General features: G+C 56.9%; 2 protein-coding genes across 3 annotated transcripts in view; both read left to right on the top strand.

Annotated features, from left to right (window-relative positions):
- The first annotated feature begins 219 nt into the window (after positions 1 to 219).
- HUS1 (HUS1 checkpoint clamp component) lies at positions 220 to 13,823 on the top strand. Of its 2 annotated transcripts, none has more exons than XM_040455031.1 (8): positions 220 to 351; positions 1,394 to 1,521; positions 1,606 to 1,782; positions 3,923 to 4,030; positions 5,546 to 5,620; positions 10,042 to 10,141; positions 11,268 to 11,387; positions 13,644 to 13,823. In XM_040455031.1, the coding sequence occupies exons 1-8, from the start codon at positions 300 to 302 to the stop codon at positions 13,724 to 13,726; spliced, it is 843 nt and encodes a 280-aa protein (XP_040310965.1). In that variant the 5' UTR covers positions 220 to 299; the 3' UTR covers positions 13,727 to 13,823. The 2 variants fall into 2 exon arrangements, with proteins under 2 accessions (XP_040310965.1, XP_040310964.1); XM_040455030.1 differs by lacking the exon at positions 220 to 351 and adding an exon at positions 1,094 to 1,243.
- A 121-nt stretch (positions 13,824 to 13,944) lies between these two features.
- The window catches only part of PKD1L1 (polycystin 1 like 1, transient receptor potential channel interacting), a 116,219-nt gene continuing 109,851 nt past the window's right edge, over positions 13,945 to 20,312 (top strand). The window contains 1 exon segment of the mRNA XM_040455029.1: positions 13,945 to 14,476. Within this exon segment, the coding sequence (XP_040310963.1) occupies positions 14,414 to 14,476 (63 nt within the window). The 5' untranslated portion in view covers positions 13,945 to 14,413.

Raw genomic sequence — 20,312 nt, 5'->3', positions numbered from 1 at the left:
ATCCCCGCCTCTCCCGTAGACTTGACCCGGACCCCGCCTCCCCGGGGATGTGTCCCCGAGTGACACCCGGGACCTCCCTCTCCCGCAGACTTGACCCAGACCCCGCCTCCCACTTGGGTGCGAACCCGAGCGTGACGCGAGACCCCGCCTCCCAGGGCACGTCACCCGGGATCCCCGCCTCCCCCGGGGCGGGCCGGGCGGCGGAACCAATGAGCGCGCGGCGACGTTTCCGGCGGGACGCTTAGGAGGAGACTCGAGTCCGCGGCCGACGGACGCCCCGCGCGGGCCCGCGTCCCGCCATGAAGTTTCGGGCCAAGATCGTGGACACGGCGTGTCTGAACCACTTCACACGTGAGCGGGGTCGGGCCTGCCGCGGGGCGTAGAGAAGAGCGCGGGCCGGGAGGAGGCAGTGCGCGCGCCGGGGGGCGAATGGGGAGGGGGCGCGGGCCGCGGGACGACCGGGTGGGGGTGGTGCGGGGCTGTGACGGAGGCCGTGGGCCCGTGGGAGGGGCGGCGGCGCGCGGGTGGGGGGAAAGGGGTGCGCGAGCGGGGATGGTGGGCGGGAGGCCGCGGGAGGGGGTACGGGAGAGGGGGAGCGGGAATGGGGGCGGGGCCCACGGAAGGGGTGGTGGCGCGGGGATTGGGGGACAGAGGTAGGGTGACGCGGGTGGAGGGCGTGGGCCCGCGCGGGGGGGGTGGAGGTACGGAGACAGGGATGTGGGCCACGGGAGGATGGGGGGACAGAGGTGGGGGGAAAGGGATGGCGGTCAAGGGGCGCGGGGATGGGGGGCGTGGGGATGGGAGCCCGCAGGAAGGGGGGGGGACGAGGATGTGGGCTCGCGGGAGGATTAAGGGATGGGGATTAGGGAGCTTGGGGCCAAAGGGGCAGGACACCCCTCTCCCCCTCCCCCTTCCCCCGCAGGATAGGGCCATGGGAGTGGATGGGGCTTCTCTCGGGGAAGGATTGGGTGAACGGACCTGGGTGGGGACCGGCAGGCATGAGAGCAGGTGCCAAGGATTGTTTACGGAACTTGATTTCCATCCCGGAGTTTTTTATCTTAAACCTGCTGCTGTCCCGGATGGACAGTGTATCCAGCACAGACATCTCTTCTGGTCGGGCTGCACTGGCCCTTGGCCCTGCGCTGCAGGCCTGGGGGGCCCCATTGCAGGCTGAGTGAGTGAATGCCTCACTGGGCTCCAGTTAACCTCCCCGCAGCCTTCCTTCTTCATTCCATCACTCCTGGTATGAGGGTTATTGGGGGCCAGTGTGACCGACCGTGTTAAAGCCCCTTTCAGTGGGTTATTTTTCCACCAGCAGTTTCACCATGTTCAGGGGTCCTGGACAACAAGCTCAGTTGTCCTGGTAATTCCTTGCTTTAACCCCCTGCTGCAGGCGTCAGCAACATGATCGCCAAGCTCGCCAAAACCTGTACCCTCCGCATCAGCCCGGATAAGCTGAACTTCATCCTCTCCGACAAAGTGGCCAACGGAGGCGTGAGCATGTGGTGTGAGCTGGAACAGGTGAGCAGAAGGTTCTGGAAGCCTGTGGACCGCACCCAAAGGCCACTGCAAAGGGACAGAAGACCTCTCTTTTCCTGCCCTTAGGAGAACTTCTTCAGTGAATTTCAGATGGAAGGTGTCTCCGCTGAAAACAACGAGATTTATTTAGAGCTGACGTCGGAAAATTTATCTCGAGCTTTGAAAACTGCCCAGAATGCCAGAGCCTTGAAGATCAAGCTGACTAATAAACACTTCCCCTGCCTCACGGTCTCCATAGAGCTGGTGAGTAGGAGGGAGCGCTCCAGGACTTCCCAGCAGGGCTAGAAGTGGCTACAAGTCCAGGCTTTCTAATAGCACGTGGAAAACTAGTTGGTTTTATTTTTATTTTTTTTAAGTTTATTATTTTTATTTCATGTTTATTTATTTTTGAGAGAGAAAGACAGAGCGTGAGTGGGGGAGGGGCAGAGAGAGAGGGAGACACAGAATCCAAAGCAGGCTCCAGGCTCTGAGCTGTCAGCACAGAGCCCCTATACAGGGCTCGAACTCATGAACTGTGAGATCATGACCTGAGCCGAAGTCAGACATCCAACCGACTGAGCCGCCCAGGCGCCCCTATTTATTTATTTTGAGAGAGACTGAGCGAGGGTCAGAGAGTGGTGGGGGGGGGAGTGAAAGAACCCCAAGAATATCATGACCTGAGCTGAAACCAGGAGTCGGATGCTTAACCGGCTGAGCCACCCAGGTGCCCCTAGTTGGTTTTATTAAAAGCAAAGATGTGCCCACAAATACTTGTTTTCTATTGGAGTCAGATTCCCTCGTGTATAAATAGTGCTGCAATCACACAGTACTCAGCTGGGATGCTTCCTCTGCCCGTGTGGGAACACTTCTGCCTCTGTTCCAGTCTGCGTGTCCCTGCATCTCTGTTCCTCTTAGAGGTGTGGTCCCTTCATCTAGAAATCATGGTTTTTATACATTTTCCCTTTTGAAGGGTTTTCCCTACCTCATCTGTAACCCCTTTAGGTGATCTCTTGGTCTCCCAGAATTGCTGTGTGTTCAGTGCTGCTCCCAGAAGAATCTGACACCTGCTGTCCTCAGGATGTGCCCCCCTTCCCCCAGACTCACAGCTCACAGGACGACGTTCTCACGTCCTAATGTGTTGTTCAAAGCCATGTGTGCATGGGCCCACCTATGCCATCTTGGAACCACATCTCCTACTCCCACTGTCTAAGTAGTTCCCCGGAGTGTCCCATTCTAGTCCAGCTCCCAGGCTTTGGGGACCCTGGGGCTCCTGCTTGAGTGTCCCCTTCTCACTCTCTAAAACCCCCTCTCCTGTTAGTGCCAGTCAAGTGCCGCTCCTCCCATCGGCAGCCTCCGCCCCCACCCCCACCCCACCCCACCCCCTGTGCTGTGTGTGTTATGCCCCACTCTGGTGCGAGCGCTGTGCGCAGTTTGAAGTTCTTCCTGATAACGGATTCCTCACCTGTTCACTATGTTAGAGCCGATCAGAGTATTCCCCGCCTTAGGACAAGCTTGTGTGATTCCTCATTTGTTTAAGGAGAAACAGGATAGCGACGTGTGATGCTTTCTGTCTAAAAGTGCAGGCTAGGGGTGCTGGGGTGGCTCAGTAGGTTAAGCGTCCGAGTCTTGATTTTGGCTCAGGTCCTGATCTCATGGTTCATGAGTTGAAGCCCCACCTCGGGCTCTGCACTGACAACGTGGGGCCTGCTTGGGATTCTCTCTCCCTCTGTCTCTGCCCCTTGCCCGCTCACACTCTCTCTCCTTCTCTCTCAAAATAAATGAATAAATATTGTAAATAATTAAAAATAAATAAATAAAACGGCAGGATACGTCAATCTGTTGTTTCACAGAAGCCCCTGGACACAGATAAACATGGTTCTGTCCAGCAGTGTAGACGCTGCTGCATGCTGAGCTCACAAAGAACACTCTCGGTTCCTTCAGCAGACGGGTTGGCTTCTGCCTCACGGCTTCACATGTAGTGAGGGACAGGGTTCCCCTCGTCCCCATCTTCCCACCATGTTGTGGCACGATCTGAAATGTTGCCTCTCGGAGAGGCCTTTCTTGCCCTCCGTCTGGGAACCTCCCCAAACATTCATCTGGTCACTGCTTCATTTTCCTCCAGGCTGTGACCAGTGTGTCACATGCAGCTCAGACAAGGTCGTGTTTGTTTTCTTGCTTCCTGACCCATCTGTGTCCCTGGAACATGGGGACCGTGACTTACTCCTCACACTCCTGACTTCAACAGGGCTTAGCAGGACAGGCACCACGCCGGAAGTACTTATTTTATGAACTCGGATGAAAGAGTCGAGAACATTCCACCTAGATGCGGGTCGGCTTCTACTTACTCTTCAGTTACTCTGGTGTTTCTACATTGACGTTATGAAAACATGTTCTCTCTTGGCAGTTATCAGTGTCGAATAGTAGCCGCGTTGTGACACATGACATCCCCATTAGGGTCATTCCTAGAAAATTGTGGAAGGATCTGCAAGAGCCTACAGTCCCAGACGCTGACGTGAGTGATGCCCGTCCTCTGCTTGCAAACTAAATGGTGTGGTTTGAAGTCCCTGATTTTATTTTATTTATTTATTTATTTATTTTTTCAACGTTTATTTATTTTTGGGACTGAGAGAGACAGAGCATGAACAGGGGAGGGGCAGAGAGAGAGAGGGAGACACAGAATCGGAAACAGGCTCCAGGCTCTGAGCCATCATCCCAGAGCCCGACGCGGGGCTCGAACTCACGGACCGCGAGATCGTGACCTGGCTGAAGTCGGACGCTTAACCGACTGCGCCACCCAGGCGCCCCTGAAGTCCCTGATTTTAGTTACGGTCTCGCCATACGTTTCATTTGAAGATTGTATGTGCCTGGGAGGAAACGAGAGTCATTTTTAAAGGATTCTCCAGGGAAAAATTGGAATGTTTGCCTTCCGTTGTTTATATAAAACACCTTTAGACCGTGCTGCTCATGGTAGAAACGCCACACGCTTCACACGCAGGACAGAGAATGTCCTGCTCAGTCGTAGCGCTTGCATAAGACTAACCTAGAGTAGTCCTTGGGGGCAAGGTCACTTCTGTCCGTGTCCCAGAACTCGAGTTTTCCTCATCCCATAAGGACTGGTGTCCAGGGTTCGTGTAAAAGCGAGGAGGTGGGGCTGTTCCGGGCGTGCTGCCAGGAGTCCCAGAGCCCCTGACAGTGAGCGTGGTGCCAGAGGGTCCCTTACATTTTGCTTACAATCAGAGCAAGAAGGAATTGTGAAAATATACCGCGTAGGCTATTTACTGGACTCTGGGAGGCCATCCACACCGACCGGGAGGAAGACCGCGCTGTCTCAAGCAACGTTGGGGGCCGGGTCTGAGGGTCTGAGCTCTGGGGCCCGACCCACCCGCAGCGTCTGTGAGGTGGCAGGTGGCCCTGCGGGCTGTGCTGAGTCCCATCCCCTGGGCGTGCGCAGGTGCACTTCAGCGGGAGGGCCGCCCCCCTGGAACCGGGAGGACACCATGGGGACGTGGGCGCCTGGGCACGTACCGGTGCACGTCAGTGGGAGGGCCACCCCGTTGGAACCAGGTGGACGCCACGGGGACAAGGGTGCTAAGGTGTCCCGGAGGCAGGCGGGGGTCAGTAAGGTTGTAGGGTTTGTTTTCTTTTCCTAGTTTTTGTTTTTTTTTTTAATTTTAATTTTTTAATGTTTGTTTATTTTTGAGACAGAGAGAGAACAAGCACAAATGGGGAGGGTCAGAGAGAGAGGGAGACACAGAATCCGAAGCAGGCTCCAGGCTCTGAACCGTCGGCACAGAGCCCAACACGGGGCTCGAACCCACAAATGCCGAGATCATGACCTGAGCCGAAGTCAGACACTCAACCGACTGAGCCCGCCAGGCGCCCCTCTTTTCCTAGTTTTAAAGAAGCTCTGTTCCCACAACTTGGAAACAGGATTTCAGAGCTTCTAAGCAGCTGCATGTTTCTGACATAGGTGGTGAGCACCGTCCGTCCTTGGCTGCGTTAATGGTTTTTCTCCTCCATTCTGCAGGTTAGCATCTATTTGCCAGTCTTGAAGACCATGAAGAGCATCGTGGAAAAAATGAAAAACATCAGCAATCACCTTGTAAGTGGTCACTTGTTTAGCGAAGAGCTTTCCCAGCATCTTGGAGGTGTCAGGCTCGGGCTGAGTGTCCTGGGAGGAAGCCTCGCCTGGCAGAGGTGTGGGTGCATCCTCGCTCACCTGGTGGCGTCCCAGGGTGCAGGTCCCCCTGCCGAGGCGGGCTCAAGGACCCGGCCTGTGGTGGAGAGCCTGCAGTCTCAGATGCCCCGAGAAGCTGTTCTAGTGCTTTTCAGCCCCCTTTGTAGTGGGGGGAGCCTTTGTGTTTGCCCTGACCCCTCGTAGTCATGTTTATAGTGCGTCAGGGATGCTTTCAGCAGATCCTTGTGCCCCGGACAGAGCGTCACGTTTCGTTTGCTGATGAGTGTTTCTTTAACAAATCATTGGTGTCAGCACAGCCGAGCGTCCCGTCCATGTACCATGTGTCTCGGCGAGCACAGGTCCGAGCTGTCCCAGAACGCCGGTGTCCTGTGACGGCTTTCACGTCGAGCCAGTCGTCAGGCTGGGGGCCTCCTCTGCGGCGAGTCCGGGCACCTGCAGAGAGGCTCAGGGAGGCCCACAGGGAAAAGCAGGGCAATTAATCCAAGGATCTGGTTGTTTGTTCTTTCGTCCTGTGGAAATGAGTCAGCAAAGTCACTGAGACAGACCGAGTCATCGGAGGTGTTTTTCTCTTCTCTGGAATGTTTAAAAACAAAAAGTTTGTGGCGCGGCCACTGCAGTCTGGAATACTCGGTGGAAAGTCAGAGTGGCCAAGTGCATAGTGAGCATGACTAGATGACCAGAATTCTGCATCTGAAAGTTGTGGCAAGAGAATGAGGGAAGAGAGGGCGCTAGCACTCTCGCATCCCCATCCCGGAGGCGCTAGGAGGCCCTTGCTGAGACTCACAGCCTTGTCCCCACCTCCTTCAGTGGGGGATGCGGCCATGGGGCAGTGCTCGTGGGACCCATGTAGGAGCAGGGAAGGCATGTGTGGGGGCCAGGAGTCCCCGCCGTCTGCAGGTGCCACCTCAGACTCCAGCCCCTGAGGGCTTGTCGGCCCACCTGAGCTTCCGGTTCAGGACGGGAGGTGTGTGTGTGCTGGGGTCTGACACGGTCCTGCTGTGCGTCACCTGTTAGCTTACAAGCCACTCAGAGCTATGTACATCAGCTTAGTGGTGACAGCAGGTGGAACAGTGTAGTGACCTGGTGGCAAAGGGGAGTCCTTGGGGCCACACAGACCTGGGCCCCCTCCTGGCCACACTACCCAACCTATGGGCCCTGTCCTGGGTGTCACCCAAAGTGGGCAGGATTGCGCAACTTCACGGGGGCTTTGCGACTTTCCACAGATGGAGAGGTAGGTACCTTATGTTCAGTGCTCAGTACATTGAGTCAGCGCTGCAGAGTGGTAGGTAATTACCATTGAGAAGATCACTGGGAGAAGCAAGATCCCATCCAGACCCTTAAGAGACAGAGGATGTTGGTGAGGGCAGCGTTCTGGTGAGTTCCAGAGTCGACCTAAGCGGCCGGGGGTCAGAGACCCGTCGTTTGTCAGTTCCCTCCCTGGGTAGTGGCAGAACGGTGGCCTTGCACCAGACATTGGCTGTGCTCAGGGGATGTAGAGCTAATCGTGTGATGACTCAGATTTCTGGACTCGGAAGAAAGTGGAAGAGAGCGTTAAAGGCTGAAGTGAATCCGGAACCACCGCGAGCTGCTTTCCTGAATTAAGTCTATATAAAACCACTGTTTTTCAAAAGCAGCGAGAGTTTACAGATTGTTGTGTGTTGTTTTAATCCCATATAATTTCCAGATTCTATGGGAGTGTGCTTAATACAACAGTGTATTTCTGGGTTCACCAATAAAGTTGACAAGAAACACTTAACGTTTGAGGGCACGATTCCGATACTATGCAATAGTGAAGTTGGAGGACTGTTTTCTACTTAATGTTAAAAGCCTCAGGGGTGCCTGGCTGGCTCTGTCATGGAGCATGTGACTCTCGATCTCATGGTCATGAGTTCCAGCCCCACGTTGGGTGTAGAGATTACTTAAAACTATAACCTTAAAAACAAAAAATGCCAGGGTACCTGGGTGGCTCAGTCGGTTAAGCATCTGACTTCAGCTCAGCTCAGGTCATGATCTCGTGGCTTGTGAATTCAAGCCCCCCATCGGGCTCTGTGCTGACACACAGAGCCTGGAGCCTGCTTCCGATTCTGTGTCTCCTTCTCTCTGCCCCTCCCCTGCTCACACTCTGTCTCTCTCTCTCAAAAATAAATAAACATTAAAAAACATATTTTAAGTAATAATAAAAAAACCCTCAGAGATACTAGCTCAGTCAAGTTCAGAAAGGTTTTGGTTTTGTTTCTAGAATGAGAAATGCTTGGAGTTCACCGGTGTCGAGGAACACGAACGAGGGGTACTGAGCTGCTCACTCAGTGTAGGTAGATGTAGCTGCCTCCAGCGTGCAGGCAGGGCACCTCCACCATCCTGGGTCCCCCAATGCCCCTTTGTCTTTCCACTGCCTCACACGCCGTCCTGTATTGGTGGGTGAACAAGATGTTGACCTGCAAACTGCCACACGGGCTCCCCAAGACCTGCTGGGCATTAGAAATGGGCAGATGCGGACTTGGGAAGAGAAATCAGATCAGATCAGTGAAACTGGAAGCTGTTCGGTGGCACAGATCTTACTATGAACGTCATTGGTAGATCCTGTCCCGTTAAAAAACCCCAGGGTTGGTGTGGAGGATGGAGCTTGGAAGGAATGTTGTCTGACCCTCAGAAGCCTCACAGGCGGGAGAGAGGCCCCCGGGATGGGAGGGTGGGAGGTGGGTCCTAGGGTGGTGTGCTGCCCCTCACAGGCAGGGGAGAGGCCGGGATGGGAAGGTAGGAGGCAGGGGGGTGGGGGTGGGGTGGCCGGCACCCTGTGTGCTGGGAGTGCAGAGGGGCACCAGCGACTGGACGCTGCAACTTCTCCAGACCTTTCTGAACTTGGAAATCTCCCCTGCCAACCTCCGCGCCTGGTTTTTAAATAGAGGGTCACATTTCCACGAATTCTCAAGGTTTTGTGGTTATGCTGCATTTGTAGCTATGACCCAGGGTGCAGCCAGCTGAAAACAGGGCAGTTGGCCAGCTTCTAATTTCCTCGGTCCCTTCCCGTGTGTAGTAGTTGTCAGAGCAGAGCGTGGTTCTACGGTCTCTGCCCGTAGGCGGTGGGGATGCAGGTTGCACTGCACGGGGACGGTGAAGGGCTCACACTCCTGTAGAGCGGCCGTCTATCCGGTGACTTGGGAAGGACTAGTGGGGGCAGCACCGGTTAGTCTCCAGGTGCACGGGGTCTGGTGCAGCCCCTCCAGTGTCTCCCTGTGAGCGGGGGGCTCTAATGAGGGGGGAGAGGCCTGGGGAGGGACTGGGGGCTTTTCCATCCCCTCAGAAGCCACCATGGGCTGTTTGGGGCCAATTTCCCTCAAGGCGCGGGCAGCGTCCCCGGAGGTGGCCCCTCTTCTGGCTCTCCTTTTGGACGACGTGGACTTCCTCGTGTTTTACCTGTGGCTCTCTTCAGGGCGTGTGGTCTCTCTGTTGCTCCATAATTCCTGTTTTTCGTCTGTCCGTCCATCTCATTTCCTCTTACTGCACTCTCTGGGCCCACCTGCTGTGCCCTCCTGGTCTCCTTCCCTCTGCGATCCTCGATCCTCTCATCTCATCCGCTCCCACTCTGTGCCTGCATGAGGTCTGGTCACCTCCCAGCTCCCCCGACTCTTGACTCAGGCTCTTTTTTCTCATCTGTCCCCTTGATGAGCCAGACCTAATCCCTTACGCTTCGCGTCCACTCTGTAGCACCTGCTGGGCTCCAGATGCCCTCTGGCCAGGGGTTTCTCTCTCTCCCCCTCATCCCCCTGCCACAAGATCTCCATTTGGAGCCTGACCACAGACCTTTCAGGAGTTCTCTTAGAGCGTGGGTTTTCATTGTAGCCGTGGGAGCGGACCAGACGCTTTCTCGCTCCAGAACTCCGGGTTCTCAGTCCTGTTGTGGCCACAGCTTGTCACAGCACGCTGCCGCCCCCCCCTGCGTGCCGTAGCAGCCCTCCCCGCATCACCTCTCCCTCTTTCTCCTTCTCTCCTGTAAGCCCCACACCCCTGTTTCGCTCACCTTGAACATTTGCTCCCGGGGTTTCTTCTCAGCACAGGCTCTTCCTGCGGCCTCCCCCGCCCCTTGCCCCATGTGCCCTGGAAGGCCCCCCCCCCCCCCGCCCCGCCGCCAACACGGCTTCTGGGCCTCCATTCAGGGGCCCCCCTGGGCATTTCTGAGCTCCCTGTGTCGCTGGTGCTGGGTGGGTCTTGGTGCCGTCGTGGGGTGGCCTTGTCACCTGGTTTTGTGGAAGCTGATGTCTTCTTTCCCCCTTTACCCCTTTTGTTTTGCTTTGCTGTTTTAAGACTGTAAAATACTCAATTTGCAGATCATTGAAGCAAACCTAAATGGAGAATTGAACTTGAAAATAGAAACGGAGCTAGTGTGCGTTACAACCCACTTTAAGGATCTCGGGAACCCTCCGTCAGGTGAGTTTTCTGGCGGGTTGTGTTTTGCCTTTAATACGTTGTTTCAGGTGCACAGTTGCTGAGATCTCTGCCTGGAAAACAGGTGGAATTCGGCTGCCCGAGTTTCACGCTCGGGGAGAGAATAGACAGCCGAGGCCAGAGGCAGGGAAGGTCGGCCTCCCGGGCCCGAGGGCGGTGCCTGCCCCGTGGTCCCCAGGAGCCCTGGCGGCTCTTCAGTGCCCGTCTGCCCGCTTCTCACCTGGGGCGGCATCACAAGGTGGAGAAGGTCTCCTCCCTCCTGTGTACGTCCCAAGTGTTTATGAAATCAGATTAACAGATAGACGCCTTCCTCACCTGACAGATTTTTCCTCCCTACACGGCAACAGAGACCGTGGGACCAGTTCAGAGCAGGGGACAATGGGGTCACTGACCAGGTGATCTGTGCTGGCAGGGCTCGAGGCCTGGATGACACACTCAGCGGGTGGTGCCGCGGGCGCGAGGCAGGGTCCCGGGGACGTCTGCCGGTCGCGTGAAACCGGCTCAGCCCTGCGCAGCCTCCCTCCCGAACACAGGACGGGCCACCACTTTTACAGTCCGGATCTATCACCACAAGTTGGCTTGTCGATGACCTGTCGTGGCGTAGCATAGCGAGGGGTTTTCACTTGGTGGCGAAGGGCATACGTTCCTGCCAAGGGAAATCTGTGTGATGCAGGCTTTGCTAATCGTTGTGCAGGGGGACTGAGCTTGGTGACACTCGTTTTCTTTAGTTTGATAAATTGCACAGAGGGTCTGGTCTTTGGTGTTTGCCGGAGTTGCAAGGACCTTTTCTCTCGTTTCATTCCACTTTAGAACAGGCAGTCTCGTATTAGCGCCTGACAGTCCCCCTCCTCCGTGTATGTCAGGGGACTGACACGTGCGTTTTCTTCCACTGCAGTGGGGACAGCAGGTCAGATTTCATGTCACTGTAAGTGAAGATTCTCTGGAAATCTGCCACGTAGTTTAAAGAGAAGGACTTGATAAATGCTCGCTTAGCGTCTGGCAGCGTCTCCAGGCTCCAAGAGCCGGCAGTCACGTGGATCATCAATCTAAACAGGCAGCTTGCCGCCTCCGGGCTCCCCCGACCCCCGAGCTGTGTGTGTCGTTTCAGCCTCCGAAGACGCGTCTCAGGATAGAAACCCGGAGCAGATGGCCGAGGTGCGCATCGATATCCGGAGGCTCCTGCAGTTCCTCGCCGGACAGCAAGTGAACCCGACAAAGGCTGTGTGCAGTGAGTGCACATTCGGGTTGCCTGCGGGGGGCCGGCGCGGGCCCAGGGGGGCGGGTCTCACATCTGCGCACTCTCCTAAGTGCAGAACAGCTCGGTCACGTGGGCCCGTTTCCCAGGGCAGTTTTCCCAGATTCAGCAGCACCTGGAGATTCTGATCTGGGGCCCTGCAGCCACACTGGCTCGGCTGCCTCGCCCGGCTACCACGCGTGGGTCTGCGCCTAAGGAGAAGCTTCTGGAGGACGGCTGTTATCATCCAGGCTGCTCTGTTAATCTGGCCCGACAGCCATAGCCCCTGACCCCTCTGGACTTAGACTTAAGGTCCCCTCGTATGCCTTTATTTCCCCTCTGTGTCTAAACCTGAGCGGTTCCTCCTCGACTCCCGTTTCTCCCGTTTCTCCCGTTTCTCCTCAACTGCTGACTTTTCCTGCTGGCCCTGTGACCATGGTGGGTCCTGTCTGTCTTCCTCAGCCATACACTTGCCTCTCAGCTCTCGCCATTCATTGGCCACATGTGAGGGAGGGCTTACTCGCCCTGAACTTTTCAAGGCTCTTTCTGTCTCCTTGTCACTCTGACCACAGCAAGTGGAAGGGAGCTACACCTTTTTTTTTTTTTTTTTTAATTTTTTTTTTTTCAACGTTTTATTTATTTTTGGGACAGAGAGAGACAGAGCATGAACGGGGGAGGGGCAGAGAGAGAGGGAGGCACAGAATCGGAAACAGGCTCCAGGCTCTGAGCCATCAGCCCAGAGCCCGACGCGGGGCTCGAACTCACGGACCGCGAGATCGTGACCTGGCTGAAGTCGGACGCTTAACCGACTGCGCCACCCAGGCGCCCCATGGGAGCTACACCTTTTGTGGAAGAACCGTCAGGCTGCATGTGCAGCACCAGTGGGCGGAGCCAGGGACGGCCGCCAGATCGCCCGCACCCAGGACAAGGAATAGAAGATGCTAGGTGGCTGTGCCAAGGAATGCCAGCCCTCCAAGAGAGACAGGAAGCGAAGCAGATCACGGGTGGGCAGTTAGCGCGTCAGGAAGGCACTGGAAGGGGTGATGGGGTGTGAGGGGGTGTGTGGAGGACAGAGGGCCGGGGCGAGGGAGGGAGCTGGAGCAGCTGGGCCTTAGGGCGGGTGCTGGTGTCCGCCTGCACCGAATGGTGAGAACCCTTGGCCTGGCCTGGCGCACGTTCATGACACTGAGGGCGGTGGCTGTGTCTCAGCGCAGGGTCCTCACAGACTCCAGACAGCTGTCCCACCTGCTGCCAGGCTCCTGACCTCTGCCGGGTGGCGCGACCGCAGTCGTGGCTAGCGGTCCAGGTGGTACCCGGGTCACGCAGCCCGACCCCATGCAGCGCGGTGGCATTGGCCCTGCGCACGCCCTCGCCCTCGCCCTCACGGCCCGCCCAGGACAGAGAGCTTGTCTGTTCTAGGCGAGGCAGCTGTCTGAGCTGCCTGTGCCTTGGGAAAGGTGACTTGGAGTCCCCAGAAGTGGCAGATTGTGACAAAGCAAAATTGGATTGCTCCTACCCTTTCCTTAGTCCCTCAGCCCTGCGTCTGTGCCTGTAGTTTCCACCTCCGTGGTGGCGTCCCCCAGGTCCGCTTCTCCACTGTCCCGCCTTCAGGGCATGCTGGCTGCCCTTTGCCCTCAGTCTCCAGCCACCACGGCTCCTGGAGGGTGTTCCTGCTGGCGCCGTGCCCCTTCCTGGCCTCCATCCCCTGGGACTGCTCCCTCCTTGGCTTGGCACTTGCGGCCGGCCCACCCTGACAGACTTCGTCCAGCCCCAGCCCTGCTTGCCTCTGAGGCCTGCCCTTGGCTCCCCGGCACAGTCCTGCCCCCGCCCCCTCAGTGGCTGTGGGCCTGGCCACTGCCCTCACTCCTGCGCTCACTGCTGTGGAATCGAGCAGAGTGATGAGCTCCACCCTCTGAGCTTGTGCACCTGCCATCGCGCAGCGCGGCTCCTGACCCGGCCCCTCCTGCGCTCCGGCCTGCACTGCAGCCTGTCCCCCGTGGTCCACGGGCCGCCGTGCTCGGCCTTCTCACCTCACTTAGCTTGCTCGTGGGTGGCAGATGCGTTTTCCTAGAAGGACACTGATTTGGCAAATGAGGGCCTCTCACCAGAGTCCTGGGCCTCGTCTCCCTGGCTGTGGGCGGTCACGTCGCGGGGAGCGGAGCCGCAGGGAGGCCGGGCTCCAGGAGAGGGGCCCCCGCGTGCGAGCGCTGGCTGCGGCCCTTGTAGTGACAGGTCTTCTTCTCTCCCCAGACATCGTGAGCAACAAGATCGTCCATTTTGATTTGCTCCACGAGGACGTCTCCCTGCAGTACTTCATCCCGGCCTTCTCGTAGGCTGCGTCCAGCCCCTCTCTTCCCTCGGTTCCGTGCTGGTGGGAACTGGAGCCTGCGGAGCACAGTTGGATAAACACACTACTTCGTGTTGCTTCTTGTTCTCATGTCTGTTTCGTTAAGACGCGGCAAAGAAAAGGAAGAGTTTCTTTATGCAGGCTTCAGGTAGCCGAGGCTTCTAGGAGCTGCCCGACGACCCTGGCTCTGCTCCCCAGAGCCGGATGACGGGCAAGGGCGGCCCTCCCGCTGCCTTGGTTGCGCAGAGCGTCACGGGGTCTGTGGGGGGCTGTCTGGCTGCAGTGTGTGGAGCCTTAGCTGCCGGTCCTCCCAGGTTCCCGGGGCCATTGTCCGTCCTGGGTCACAATCCTCCCCGTTCTGTCTCCCCCTGACGTTCGGATCTTGTGTCCCCCGTGGTCCGCAGGCTGTCATGCTCGGCCTTCTGATGTTCTGGAAAGCACAGCCGCGTGTGTAGGGGAGGGACAGAGACCTCCAGTAGCCTGTGTTCAGGGCCGAGACTACGTCTCATCCCCCGGGGCCCGCCCCATCACGTCCCACCGTGGCGGCCTCTCTGCCCCGTGGATGGAGACGTCGTGAACAGTGTCTTAACTCACGGGACAAAGCCGAGAAGTAAGGCAGTTGCTCCGAGGAAGAGGAACAAGTGGGAAATCTGCAACGTGGAAAGTTTCCTTCATGGCCTCTTCTGAGTACTCGGTGCCAGCTGGGTATTTGAGTGCCTCTTCCGCTGCTCGTCAGGTGAGTTCAGATGGGGCGGAACGTTTGTTCATGTCGCCCTAAGTGAGCACATCTCTCTTCGGCTTGTAGCAAAGTTAATTCTAGCTGCAGCTTCAAACTTAGAAATCGTGATGTTCAATGGGGCAGTGCCTGAAAATAGTTTACAAAAGCGGTTTGGCTCTGTTTTGTTTTTTTCTGTTTGTTTTGGTTACAGAAAATGTATTAGTCACCAACCTGGAAAATTGTTTACTTCTGATTATTTAAATGATTTTTAACACATAACGAAGATAGAATGCTGTTTGTGAGTGTAAGTTAGCAGTAAAGTAGCACATCCTTCATCTGTCCGACACAGCAGGGCCCGTTCTCTGCTCCAGCGCGTAGCCCGCGTTTGGCATTCTGTTGTCCGGCGTCAGGTGACGTGGGCACAGCTGCTCAGACACCTGAGATTTTGCCGAGTGGGTTTTGTGACCTGCCCGGGCCACACGGCTGGTGGCGGGGATGGGAGTGGCACCCAGGCCCTGGCGTCTGATAGGAAGCCCTCTCCTCCGGGCTTTGCCGTGCGGCCGGAATGATGAGTCCCACCTTTCAGAGTCCGTGTTCACCAGTCATTTCCTGAGTCTGGGAGAGTGTCATCGTCTTAAATCTGCTGTAGGATAGCACGTTTACGTGCAGTTTTTAAATGTCCTGAAACCACATGTAATTTCTCTCTGGTTTGTACAGTGTTTGTTTAAGTAATGCCGGATTTTGATGGTTTTATGGATGGCCCAAGTCTGTGCGGACTCGCCACACAGCCTTCCCTGGGGGTCAGGACAGTGGGGTCTGTTTCTGATTCTCTGGAGGACTTGCGGCTTGGTGTTCCCCAGGGCCCGGCCTCAGGACCGGCCCCTCAGAGACTTGAATGAGGATGGCCATCCCTCCACCGCTGGGGAAGCTGGTGGAAACCGCAGACTTAGGGGAGCCCAGGGTGCCGCTTTATTGGGCAGTATACCAGGGTGAAAATCTGGTAGGTCGGGAATAGCGGTTTAGTCCACTTAGAAACACGCACGTAATTTGAAAGGTTAACTTCTTTCGGGACTGGCACCTGGGAGTGCTGAGGTGTCTCAGTCGTGTCCCGCACGCTGGAGATACCCCCTGCATGGCTGTTCTGTGCTCAGGCCTCCTCCTTCATGCCCCCGTCCCCTGTGCTGGCTCAGAGGTGTGCAGGAATACCCGACCTGGCAGCTCATGCGGGTCCCTCCGGGCCTGGCACAGGACCCAGTCCAGCGACCCTGGAACATGACCTCCACATTTTCCTGGGTCAGAACCATGGCTGTGCCCAGACCGGGAAGGTGTTGAATGGCATTCAGGTTGTCATGGGTGTGGCCAGATGGGCGGGGCTTCACTTTGAAGAGATACAGTTGTGTCCTTTTGTGTGGATTCCAGTGGGGGGTCCAGGAGGAATCCTGAGCCCCTGGGGTGTCCTTGAGCCAGCAGGTAGGAGCTCTCTGTGGGGGACAAGGAGATACCTTAGCCGGCAGACAGTGCCTGCTGGGGTCGGGTTGGATATTTATTACGTGTGGAGCCTTCAAGGAGCCTTCAAAACAGCCATGTGCCCTTTCATCCACTACTTGTGCTTATAGGAATTGACACACGGATTATAATCAGAGGTGTTCTAATATTCTTGTACTGAAACAACATGAAATATCCTAAATATGAGTTTATGGGGGATTTGTTGAATCATCTGTGGTTCGACAGTATTTCCTACTCTAACAGCAACGTTGCAGAAGGAGCGCCCTGGCCGGCCTGGTGTTTATGGTGCATAGTTCGTCACGGAAAGAAGCCCAGACACTCGTGTGTACCGTGTGACTCTGGTTCTGAGGACACAAGTGTCTGTAGAGGAGAGAAGGGCTGGAAAACCTACACCAGCACCTACACCTGATCATTGCTGAATGTTTTACTTCGATCTTTGTAAACCGGGGTATTTTCTAGAACTCTTATGATCAGTTTTGTAACAAAAAAAATTAGGTTTTAAAGGACTGAGCAATAATATTTGTTACTTGAATGCAGTCCATAATCACCTGGCAACTAGAGTTTCCGGAGCATCGGACTTTAGATTCTGCATTTCCACACGCATCCTTTCCTAAGCAGAAAGCTGAAGTCTCACTAGTCGTGTTGCAGGAAGGTCACAGCACTGCGTCCACGTCCACAAGGTGCTGTGCGTGGCAGCGTGATTGCCGCGTCTGTGGTGAGGGGTGCAGACAGTTGCTGGGGTCCAGGCTGGTGGGGCTTCCCAGGTCTGTGATGAGCGGAGACCCCTGGGAGCATGGGGCAGGGGGCTGCCTCCCTGAGCCCCACTGACCGTGCCCTGCATGGGGAGAGCCCCCGTTCCCCTGGAGACCCGGGGAGATTTGGGGAGATGCTGACCCCAGTCCCGGGCAAGGCCTCTAGAGCTGAAGTGCAGCGGGTGAAAACCTCACACGAGACTGGTCCTGGGGGGTCTGCTGTTGGTCAGCAGTTACCGCACACTGTGACCACAGCTCCTGGAGGAGGGTGACCAGCCCAGCGGAACACAATGGGGGGGAAACCCCAAGTCTGGTTTCCTAGGCGGGGTCCTCCCCTGCTGGCAGCGGCCACTGGGGCTGAGCCTCCCCTCCTGCTCTGTCCACCCCTCTGCTCCTCCTCTTAGTGGGGGCACGCTGCTCACCTTCTGTGCAGGGGCTCCGCCAGAGCCAGGGGCCTGCAGTCTTGTCACATCGGAGGGTAACGCTCAGTGTGATTTCGGGGTGCTGGCTGGCTCATCTGTTCCTAGTGACACAGGGGACCTCCCTTCCTGTTGGACAGGTCTGGGATGACCTGGAGTGGGTGGGTGGTGGCACCGCTTGGCTGTGCAGCGGCTTCGGGGCCCCACCCGCCTGAGGATTCCCGCCCCGGACTTGCATGGCCACAAACGAGTTTCCTATGCTGATTTGCTCTTTGCTTTTTGATGTCTCAGTTACCTGTACACAGTAGCTGTGTTTGGTGAGAATGGAGGGGGCCACTACTCCAGATAAAGGGACAGAGGAGTGGGTGGGGCTGACACCAGTGACCGTACCCTGCTCACACATAACATGTATTTTAGACCCTAATAAATTCCCCCACCCTACGTGTTGCGCTTTTTTTTTTTTTTCAACGTTTATTTATTTTTGGGACAGAGAGAGACAGAGAATGAATGGGGGAGGGGCAGAGAGAGAGGGAGACACAGGATCGGAAACAGGCTCCAGGCTCCGAGCCATCAGCCCAGAGCCTGACGCGGGGCTCGAACTCACAGACCGCGAGATCGTGACCTGGCTGAAGTCGGACGCTTAACCGACTGCGCCACCCAGGCGCCCCAATATTTTTAAAGAGAAAAATCAAAGTGATCCCTAAATCTTTAGTGCCGAATAGTGACTTCTGTGTCCTGTCCGTGGAATTGTTCTGTGCGACTTTGCAGACGGAGAGGGAAAGAGGGGTGGAGGGGAGAGGGAGGGGGGGGAAGGAGAGGGCAGGGAGGGAGAAAAGGAAGGAGTGGGAGAGCAGCGGAGAAGGGAAGAGGGAGGAGGAGAAGGAGGGGGGGCGGCAGGAGGCGGCGGGGAGGAGAGAACAATTAGAAAACAGTCAGGCTGTCAGGATGTCCGCCCTGCCAAGTGGCCAGGGTACCAAGGCATTCGCGATCAACTTGTTGAGGTGTGTGAAGAGTGATCTGTGGATGTTTAGTTTACTTTTGAAGGCCGTGGGGGAATTGGGAAGATTTTAGAGGGACAGGTGCCGCGTGCTCATTCAACAAGTATCTGAGTGTGTAAGACAGTTGCTGTTTTAGTCGCAGGCATAGGGAATGTGTTTTTCCTACCTGGAAACCTGCTCGGAAAGTGTCCCGTGAGCGCCCTCTGCTGGCAACGTGAGGTGCCGGCTCTGTGTCCCCGTCGCACACTCTATTCAGGGCATCGCCTTGCTGGAGCTACGGTGGAGCCTCACGCAGGACTCACCCTCTGCCCTGCGCACGTTAGCACCAGGTGGGCCGCCCATCTGGGGGGGCTGGGAGTGAGTGGGTGAGACCCCCCCCAGCTCCACCCACCCCCCAGCTCGCTCGTGATTGGTCAGCTGTCAGGGTGTTAAGGGCCAGGCTCACTGACCCTCTCAGGACAGGGGACGGCTGTCCTGCGTGCAGAGGTTAGGGCTGCGAGCGGGAGGCCCCCTGGATGGAAGCGGTCTGCATGGGACCTGGCTGGAGGGCGTTCATCCGAGCCCTGCCCCTGCTCCTGCCCCTGCTGTCCATGCCGCAGCCCATTCCTGGGAGCAGCCCAGAGGAAGGTAGGGTCCCCTTTACCAGGATCTTTGCCCTCCCCTCACAGCTGGAACTTAATTACCAAATTCTCCCCACGCACACTTTGGTGCTGAGTCGAGAGGAGAACGTGGTTGGGGTGGGGCGGGTGCCGCGGAGGCCCAAGGTTGGAGCATCTCGAGATGGGCAGTGCGTGCCCGTCTGTGCGGGCCTCCAGGAGTGGAGCCCACCAAGGCGCGGTTTGCTCCATAAGAGGTGGGGTGCCGGGCGTTGCCATTGGTGCCGACCTGCCACGTGGGTACCTGGCTAAGCTCCGTTCAGAGCGGGGAAACTGAGTCCTATGGTAACAGCAGGGCCCAGATCAAACTGAGAGCAGGGAAAGGCCACCAGCCATGAGGAACAGCATTCCCGAGGTGTTGGGCGCTCGGTGTGGTATGCAGGGTACCAGGGCCTGCCCGAGCGCTGGCGGTGGGGACCTTACACAGTGCCACTGTCAAGCCGCCGTGTGTGTCTTAGCTGCCCTGAGCCTTCCCTGGAACCGGCAGGCCTCAGTTAAGTTGACTGTTAGCTCAGAGGTAGCACCAAAACTGAGCACTAAATCCCAAATAGAATTTGTGGCTCTGAACAGTTCTGAGTAGGTGGCTTTTGTTCATCAGAACTTAGCGAACACAAAGGAGGGGTGGAGGCTGCATAGGGTGCTTTGCCTTCCGGAAGGTTCTCCCAGGGGTTTGGTCCTGGTGCAGGGAAGTTGTGCGGAGAAGCCTCCAGGACTGGTGGGGGACGTCCTGGCAGAGCCTAGGTGGCTCCTGCCGAGGGGCTTCTGGGGCCGTTTCTTAGAGAAAGCTGCTAACTCATTCCCTCTGGAGTGTCTGTGCTGAGCACAGCTGAGAAGGCCCTTCAGAGAGTGCCACCCTCACCTCTGGGCGTCCTTCCGCCCTCACAAGTGACACGGTGGTGGCCCCTGTTCACCGGCCGCAGGGCTCCGAGCACCCACAAATCCCGTGTCTGACACTGACCTTGAAACGTGGCTGATGTGATGGAGACGCTAAATTTTACGTAACCCAGGTGGCTGCGGCTGGCCCAGGGGACAGAGCAGGGACCTTAGTCCTCTCGGTTCTTTATCACGCCCAGCATCTTGGGTTGGCTCTGACGCCTGGAGCTCCATCCCCGACCCCTGGGAAGAAAACACCCGGCCCGGTCCCCTGCCCGCAGGAGCGGATGTTGGCTCACAGAGGTCCTCATATTTGACAGGGAGGTGCCAGCCCCAGGGCTCTGGAGAGGGACTGTTTGCCAACTCAGTGGGTATTTGCACACAGCTCACTTTAAAGCCTGTCACCGGGAAAGCCGGAAGGTACACATTTCCCCGTGGGGAAAGGACGAAGGGGGCCAGAGGTGCTGGGAGGGGGCCGTGTGCAGGGCCTGTGTGCTGATCCCACCAGGGGCTCCAGGCCCTGTTTACTCACCTGCCCTGCTGGGCTGCAGGGCCCCAGCAATGTTCTAGAAATCACAGGATTCAGAGGAATTTGCCTAAGTCGAATGAATGCGCAGCCTCCTCAGTCTTTCTCCAGGGACCCTCTCTCC

The sequence above is a fragment of the Herpailurus yagouaroundi genome, unplaced genomic scaffold, assembly GCF_014898765.1.
Source record: "Herpailurus yagouaroundi ecotype Mexico unplaced genomic scaffold, PumYag 214, whole genome shotgun sequence".
NCBI lineage: Eukaryota > Metazoa > Chordata > Mammalia > Carnivora > Felidae > Herpailurus > Herpailurus yagouaroundi.
This window is presented reverse-complemented; position numbering and strand designations above follow the sequence as displayed.

Bases quoted from the DNA above. Each gene is read 5' to 3' on its own strand.
- HUS1 (XM_040455030.1), top strand. From the start codon at position 1,183: ATGCCTCACTGGGCTCCAGTTAACCTCCCCGCAGCCTTCCTTCTTCAT. The intron at 1,783-3,922 runs GTGAGTAGGAGG...CTCTCTTGGCAG, and splicing joins TCACGGTCTCCATAGAGCTG to TTATCAGTGTCGAATAGTAG. The intron at 11,388-13,643 runs GTGAGTGCACAT...TTCTCTCCCCAG, and splicing joins CCCGACAAAGGCTGTGTGCA to ACATCGTGAGCAACAAGATC.